Source organism: Penaeus chinensis, chromosome 7 (assembly GCF_019202785.1).
Source record: "Penaeus chinensis breed Huanghai No. 1 chromosome 7, ASM1920278v2, whole genome shotgun sequence".
NCBI lineage: Eukaryota > Metazoa > Arthropoda > Malacostraca > Decapoda > Penaeidae > Penaeus > Penaeus chinensis.
In genome coordinates, this window is record NC_061825.1 from 36,657,642 (window position 1) to 36,665,855 (window position 8,214).

The 8,214-nt window shown below is 47.8% G+C and overlaps 1 protein-coding gene across 1 annotated transcript in view; it reads right to left on the reverse strand.

The window, feature by feature from the left end:
• The window catches only part of LOC125027189, a 33,034-nt gene extending 27,925 nt beyond the window's left edge, over positions 1-5,109 (reverse strand). Inside the window, exons 1-7 of the mRNA XM_047616105.1 lie at positions 4,914-5,109; positions 3,728-3,931; positions 3,285-3,482; positions 2,143-2,302; positions 1,172-1,319; positions 694-955; positions 83-238 (exon numbers count right to left, since the gene is read on the reverse strand). Of these exons, the coding sequence (XP_047472061.1) occupies positions 83-238; positions 694-955; positions 1,172-1,319; positions 2,143-2,302; positions 3,285-3,482; positions 3,728-3,931; positions 4,914-4,965 (1,180 nt within the window). The 5' untranslated portion in view covers positions 4,966-5,109. The remainder of the gene's footprint in view (positions 1-82; positions 239-693; positions 956-1,171; positions 1,320-2,142; positions 2,303-3,284; positions 3,483-3,727; positions 3,932-4,913) is intronic.
• Between the last annotated feature and the right edge of the window lie 3,105 nt (positions 5,110-8,214).

Genomic DNA, 8,214 nt, shown 5'->3' on the forward strand with positions numbered 1-8,214 from the left:
CCCTCCCTCTCCGTCCCTCCCTCCCTCTCCGTCCCTCTCTCCCTCTCACTCTCCCTCTCTCCCTCCCTCTCCCCCCACTCACCCGTCATGACAATCGGCTGCTGGCACTGAGTCCCGCAGCCGTTGGAGCAGCACTTCTCGTCGCCGCGGCAGTGCGAGTCGTCCGAGCACTCGAGGTCGCAGTGGCCGCTCAGCACTGGCACCAGGAAGGGGCACTGGCCGGCTTTTTGCTTCTTGCCTGGAATTCGGGGGGCATGAAGTTGATTAGAGTTCTGGATAATTGTGATGAATAAGGGTAGCTTTGTAACATTACTGATGACGATAGTAGTGCTAATGTAATACTGAATATTGTGGTAGTAGTTATGTAGTATTAGCAGTAGTAATAATGATGAATAATAAATATTCTGAAACAGCGCTACCCTATTTTCTTTTTCAACATGGGTCACACTCTTGAGAACGAGATGATAGTTATCCATCATAATAATCATAATAATAATAATAATAATAATAATAATAATGATAATAATAATAATAGCTTTATTACTGTCCTTAAGAACAAAAATATTACTGGGGAAACTGATATTGTCAATAACAACGCGTTGGTGATATTCACAACAGGCTGACAGAAAACTTTCATAAATTCCCAAGAGCAGTGACAACCACGCAGGCAACCCCGTCGCCGCCGCCACTGACCAGGGCTGGGGCAGCAGACGCCCTCTACGGTGCTGTCGTCGGCGAAGCAGGAGTACCCCTGCGGGCACTCGAGGGCACGGGCGCGGGGGCTGCAGGCCAGGGTGGCGTTGGTCTCCGGCAGGGTGTAGGGCTCGCCCAGGGGGCACGCAGGGGCAGCCGAGGCCTCCACCACGGGCACGCACTGGGGTATGGCGGGGCACACGCCGTCCACGCAAGGGATGTCTACCATCTGGCACACGTGGCTGCCGCTGCACTCCACGTTCTGAGGGGAGGGGCGGGGGGTTAGCTGATATCATTACTAATCGATGTTTAAAGTTCCTTTTCAGAAGTGGAGGTGCAAAATAAAGGGATACAAAAATATATATATATATTTAGTCAACGTAATAAAATGCAACACGGCAATATAAACACAAAATGACAATAACAAAAGACAATAAAGATATCAGTCAGTCTAAAAATAAAGACAAAGGCAAGTCACCTGGCACGGATCGCGACAATGGCAGAGTGGACAAGCCGTGTCCTTATCTAAGACGAAGCCGTAGTCGCAGCCAAGACGACACAGCATCTCGCCGCAAGTCAGAGCCTCTCGAACGCGGTCGCACACAACCAGCTCGCGGGATGATGCCCTGGGGGGGTGGAGGGTGAGATAGGGAGAGGGGGAGGGGGAAGGGAGATGGGGAAGGGGGGGAGGGATGGGGAAGGGGGGAGGGAGATGGGGAAGGGGGGAGGGAGATGGGGAAGGGGGGGAGGGAGATGGGGAAGGGGGGGAGGGAGATGGGGAACGGAGAAATAGGGAGATGGGAGGGAGGAGAAAGAGGAAGCGGGAAAGAAAATTTGGGGAGAAGATGGAAGGTGGAAGGTGAGGAGAGGACGCGAGGAAGAGACGAAAATAGAGTAACAGCGGTACAGATATGAGAAAAAAGAAATAGCGAGGAAAAAAAAGGAGAGGAGAGGGGAGATAAGGAAATAGGAATATAGAAAGGTGGGGAGAGGGGAAGGAGAGAAAAACATAATCATTATAGACGATTTCCAGTGAGGAAATTCAACAATATTTTATGACCTTGAGTGCTTGCTTGCGTGTTCTAGGATTCTTACAACCTTTTCTTTTCCTTATATTTATTACGAATGGGAGAGATAGAGAGATGATAAAAGAAAAATATTTGATAACTTAAATTTACATTTGAAGATGCAGTGACTGATTTGAATTTGTTGCTTGGATTTTAATGTTAATAAAATCAATATCCTTCCTCAAAAAAAAAAAAAAAAAAAAAAAAAAAAAAAAAAAAAATATATATATATATATATATATATATATATATATATCAGAGCTTAATTTAACATGCTTTTGCAAATATCAAATAAAGTACTGAAACATTTCTTTTTTAAATCCCTAAATATCCCTAACTAATATATATATACATCTTAAACATATCTTTCCTCCATCCTTACTTAGTGCCTGGGATCTGCGTTCCGAAGTCGTCGACACACCAGCACTGGCCGAGGGCGTTGCACTGCACCTGTTCGTAGGCGCCGTTCTCGTCGCAGGTGGGCGTGGGGACAGCCAAGGTCACGCCCTCCAGCTCAACCAAGTCGCGTAGGTATTCGCACACTGGTGATGGGGGGGAGAGGGGGTGATGAGAGGGGGAGTGGGGGTGATGAGAGGGGGAGAGGGGGGTAGAGGGGGAGAGGGGGGTAGAGGGGGAGAGGGGGAGAGGGGTGGTAGAGGGGGCAGAGGAGGAGAGGGGGGAGAAGGGGGTAGAGTGGGTAGAGGAGGAGAGAGGGGGTAGAGGAGGAGAGGGGGGTAGAGGGGGTAGAGGGGGTCGGGACAGGCGAGGGTGAGGGGGTAATTAATGAATAAGGGAGGGAGAGGGAGAGAAAGAGGGAATTAGGAAGGGAGAGGAGGGGGGGAAGGAGGAGGAGGAGGAGGAGGAGGAGGAGGAGGAGGAGGAGGAAGAGGGGGAGGAGGAGGAGGAGGAGGAGGAGGGGGAGGAGGAGGAGGAAGAAGGGGGGGTGAGGAATAGGAGAAGAAATAGGGAGAGTAAAGAACGAGGGACAAAAAGATGACGAAGACGAGTACGAAGAAAAGGAAGAGAAAGAGAAAGAGATGAACGAAAAGGAAAGAGAGAGGTAAATATGGGGAGGAAAAGGGAAAGAAAAAGATGGAGGAGAAGAAAGGTCAAAGGGCGAGAAGCACGAATAGACAAAAAGGAAGAGGAGAAAGATGGAAAAAGGAAGATAAAAAAAAAGTGTTGTTGATTTATGAAGTTTTTTCTTAAGTGTTATGTTTCAGTTAATTAATTTCAGTTTATAATTAGTTAGACTTTAATTAGACTTTGTAAGGTTACGGTTTCTAATGAAGGAAATAATTGTGACCCCATTACAAAAGCTGTGGGTACAAGGTGCACACACACACACACACACACACACACACACACACACACACACACACACATATATATATATGGGTGTGTGTATGTGCGTGCGTGTGTGTGTGTGTGTACGCGTGCGTGTGTGAGTGTGTGTGTCTGTCTGTACGTGAATGCACGTGCGTGTAAGGTCGCACCCACAAGCCCGAATCCCCCATCACTCACTGGTGGGTCCCTGCAGAAGTCCGCTTTCGAGGGTGAGGTTCTGCGGCGGCTGCGGCGTGACGCACCTGGGGCCGCATGCGGGGACGACGCAGCACTTGGTGACGGAGCCGCACTCGTCGTCGGAGGCGCAGCGCGGACCCTCGCACAGCTCGGCGCTTGCGGACGCCACGAACGGACACTGGCCGGGCTTGCTGGCCTCTGGTTGGGAGGGGAGCGGGGAAGGAGATCGATAAAGGAAGGAGACAGGAACAGAGGGGACGTTAATAAACAAATGAAGAATGTAAGTAAATACGAAAAGGAATACCTAACTTTATTAAATAATGATAATAATAATAAAGACAATAACAATAGGCAATCTAAAGAAAAGATCTTTCAAAAGTAAAGAGGAAGACCAAGAAGACGAAGAAAGGCTGATCAAAAAGGAGAGAGAAAAACACTCTTACCGATAATGGTGGGCACGGGGCAGCAGGCGTAGGGGGCGCCGGCGGTGGGCGGGGGCGTGCACTGGTGGTCGGCGGGGCACGGGGCATGGGCGTCGCACTCCGCCACCACGCCGCCGACGGTGAAGGGCGAGAGGCCGGTGGGGCAGGTGGGCGGCGCGGGCGTGGTGGGGGGGGCGGGCAGGTCATCCGAGTCGTTGGTCAGGCCTGGAGGGGAAAGGGGGTTAGTATGGAGGGAGGGGAAGGGGGAGAGGGGGGGGAGGAGGGGGAAGAGAAAGCGTGGGAGGGGAAGGGGGAGAGGGGGGGGAGGAGGGGGAAGAGAAAGCGTGGGAGGGGAGGGGAGGGGATGGGAGGGGAGGGGAGGGGAGGGGAAGAAAGGGGAGGGGAGGGGAGGGGAAGAAAGGGGAGGGGAGGGAAAGGGGAAGAGGGGAGAGAGGAAAGGAGGGGAGGAGAGGGGAAGAAAAGGGAACGGAGACAGGGAGAGAGAGGGGAAGGGCGGGGAATCGGACGGAAAGGGGGAGATGGAAGGAAAGAGGATAATAAATATGAGGGAGGAGGAGAAACAGGGAAGTGGCAATTAAGGAGGACATGTGGACGGGGGAGAAGGGGAAAAAAAAAAAAAAAAATGGAAGTGAAAGGAAGAATTAGAGATACTTGGAAAAGGAGGAAGGAGCGAGATAAGAGATAAAAAAGAGATAGGCGATATTTAGAGGGGAATAGAGGGGCTAAGGATGTTAATTACTCTAACAATCTAACATTGAGAGGAATAATAGCTCGTTATACCTTTTCAAACCGTACTATATATTTCGATCGTTGATTCTAACAGCCAATCAGCTTGCGTTTGTTAGATCACCTGATTCCATGTATTTCTACGATAAACAGTAAAAAAAAAAAAATATATATATATTTTTACTATAGGAGAAAAAAAAAAAAAAAGGCAGAACGAGGAGAAAATAAAACAGTAGAAAAATACAAATAAGAATAGAAAAAAATATATCTATTTATACACATATATACCGACTAGTAAAGAAGAAAAGACCCCTTAAGCCACCTACCAACACAAAACAAACCAAAACAAAACAAACACATACTCCCTACTCTCTTCCTCCCTCCCCCCCCTCCCCCCCCAAAAAAAAAAAGAAAAAGAAAAAAAAGACCGAGGCAGCAGCAGCGCCTCCTCCTCACTCACACATAGGCGTGGCGGAGCAGGCGTCGCCCTCACAGCCGGGGTCTTTCCTCATGACGCAGGTGGAGTTCTCGGGGCACGTGAGCTCCTGGCAAGGGTCGTCGCACTCACAGCTGGGGCATCCGTCGGCGCCCAGCTGGTACCCGTACTCGCAGACGGTGGAGCACAGCACTTCGGAGCCGCAGGAGTGGCGGGCTTGGGCACCAGCTGTGAGGGGGGGAGAAAGGGAGGGGGGTTAGATTGGGGGGAGAGAAAGGGAGGGTTTGGGGGAGGAGGGGGGAGGGGGAAGAGGAGAGGGGGAGGGGGAGGGGGGACGAGGAGGGGGAGGGGGGGAGGGGGAAGAGGAGGAGGGAGGGGGAGGGGAAGAGGAGGGGGGAGGAGGGGGAGGGGGGAAGAGGAGGAGGGAGAGGGTGAAGAGGAGGAGGGAGGGGGGGGGGAAGAGGAGGGGAAGAGGGAGAGGAAGGGGGAGGGGGTTAAATGGGGGTTAGAGGAGGAGGAAAGGGGGGGAGTTAAGGGTGGATGGGTGAGTAATTGTGAGTAATTATGAGTTAGTATGAGTAAGGCTGAGAAAGGGTGAGTAAGTGAGGATGCTTAGGTGAGTAAGTCTGACCAAGTATGAATAAATGTGAGTGAATGTGGGCAAGGGTGGGTGGGTGACCTGAGTGACTGAGTGAGTGAGTAAGTGAGGGTGAGTGAGTGAGTAAGTGAGAGTGAGACATTTGGATGCGATTCGACTGTCGAATAATTCTCTGTTCTTTCGTTTTCCTTATGTTCTTCTTTTATCAATTGCTCTCTCTTCACCCTTCCTCCCCTTCTCCTTCTCCTCGGCAATCTTCCGACTTCAACTTCCTTCTATATTTCTCCATTTCCATTTTCCACCCTCTTCCTCTCTTAACATTTATTCTCTGTCTCCTCGCCTTCTTCCTCCATCTCTATGTCATCTCTCCTCCATCTCCTTACTCCCCCCCCCCCTCTCTCTCCCTTTCTTTACTCATTATTTCTTCTCTTATCCCTTCTCTTTCTTACCTATCAATATTCCCTTTTCTCTTTATTTCCCTCTGTCCCTCTCCCCCATTTCCTTAATTTCCTACCTTCTCTCTTTTACTCCCTCTCCTCTTTAGTTTCCTCCCCCCTTCTACCCCATCCCCCTACTTTCTTCCTCCTCTTCCTTTCCTGATTTCCATCCTCTTTATTTTCCTCCCTCCCTATCCCCCCATTTCCTTTCCCTTCCTTTCCTCCTCCTCCTCTCTATCCCCTTGATTTTCATCAGCTTTATTTTCCTCCCTTCTTCTACCCCATTTCCTCCCCTCCCTCCTCCTTCCCTCCCCCTCCTCACCTCCCTCCTCCTCCCCTCCCTCTCCTTCCTTCCCCCTCCTCCCTCTTCCTCCCTCCTCCTTCCCTCCCCCTCCCTCCTATTTCCCTCCCTCCTCCTTCCCTCCCCCTTCCTTCCCCCTCCTTCCTTCCTCCTCCTTCCCTCCCCCTCATTCCCTCCTCCCCCTTCCTCCCTCCTCTTCTCCTTCTTCTCTTCTCCTCTTTATCATCACCTTTCCCTCCCATGCCCAACCTCTCACTGTTTTCCTAATTGCTCGGACGCAAGACAGAAAATTCGAGAACCCGCGCTGCATGACGGCGATCCAAGTGCATGACCGGAGGGAACTTCAAAGCAGAGGCTACAGGGCACGGAAGGAGGAATAGCAGAAAGAAAGAAAGAAAGAAAGAAAGGAAGAAAGAAAGGAAGGAAGAAAGAAAGGAAGGAAGAAAGAAAGGAAGGAAGAAAGAAATATATATACGTAAGGATAGCGGAGAAAAATAAATGAAAGAAAAAAAAATAAATAGCGATTCTTTGGGAGAGATTGGTTTACGAAAGTGGTAGATGGAGGGTACAGAAGAAATTGAGGGAATGGGGAAGAAGGCAAGGAAGGAGGAATAAAAGAAAAAGAAAGGAGAAAAGAAAAAAAAAAATATATATATAGAGATAGCGATTCTTGGTGAAAGGTTGTTTTGCGAAAGTGGTAGATGGAGGATACAGAATAAATAGAGAGAATGAGCAGGAAAGCAAGGAAGGGCAGGAATAAAAAAAAAGAGGGAATGGGGAAGAAGACAAGGAGGAATAAAAGAAAAAGAAAGAAAGAAAGAGAGAAAAATATACCGAGACAGCAATTCATAGTGAAAGTTTGTTTTACGAAAGTGGTAGACGGAGAACACAGAATAAATTGAGGGAATAAGGACGAAAGTAAGGATGTGATAAAAGGGGTGTAATGGAAGAGGCGAAGACTGCGGGGGAAGAAAAGATGCGTGGGGGAAAAAAGGGGAAAAAAGAGGAAGAGGGGGAGATTAAAGGATGCGACGGAGAAACAAACACAGGGAATGGATATAGAGAGGAAATAGTGTTAAGATAGATAGACAGATAGATAGATAGAAAGAGAGAGAGAGTGAGAGAGTGAGAGAGAGAGAGAGAGAGAGAGAGAGAGAGAGAGAGAGAGAGAGAGAGAGAGAGAGAGAGAGAGAGAGAGAGAGAGAGAGAGAGAGAGAGAGAGAGAAGAAAGAAAGAAAGAAAGAAAGAAAGAAAGAAAGAAAGAAAGAAAGAAAGAAAGAAAGAGAGAGAGAGAGAGAGAGAGAAAGAGAGAAAAAGAAAGAGATAATAAAAGAGAGAGAGAGAAAGAAAGAAAAAGAGAGAGAAAGTAAGAGAGAGAGAGAGAAAGAAAGAGAGAGAGAGAGAAAGAAAGAGAGAGAAAAAGAAAGAGAGAGAAAGAAAGAGAGAGAGAAAGAAAGAGAGAGAGATAGAAAGAGAGAGAGATAGAAAGAGAGAGAGAAAGAAAGAGAGAGGGAAAGAAAGAGAGAGGGAAAGAAAGAGAGCGATAGATAGACAGAGAGAGAGAAAAAAAAGCCAGAAAAATCAAAAGTCGACCTCACTAATGAGAAGATATTTGGATAACCGACGCAAGGAGAAATATTTGAAAAAAGGGATAAACGTAATAATAAAAAAAAAAAAAAAATGAAAATAAATCCTCCGTTATGCATATTTAATTTTCTTCTGAGATCAAATATTCAGGATCTGAAATTGCTCTTCAATTTTAGATTACGAGAAGCCTCAGTTAGCTTCATCTCAAACATATAAAAAATGAAAGAAAAAGCAAACTTGAAAAAAAATATATATATGCCAACGGACTTTAACAGTTATAAAATGAATCACTGAGAGAGTATTAGATAGATAAACAACACGAGTAAACATGATACGAAATTTACAAAAAGGAAAATATATGAGGTTCAGAGAGAGAGAGAGAGAGAGAGAGAGAGAGAGAGA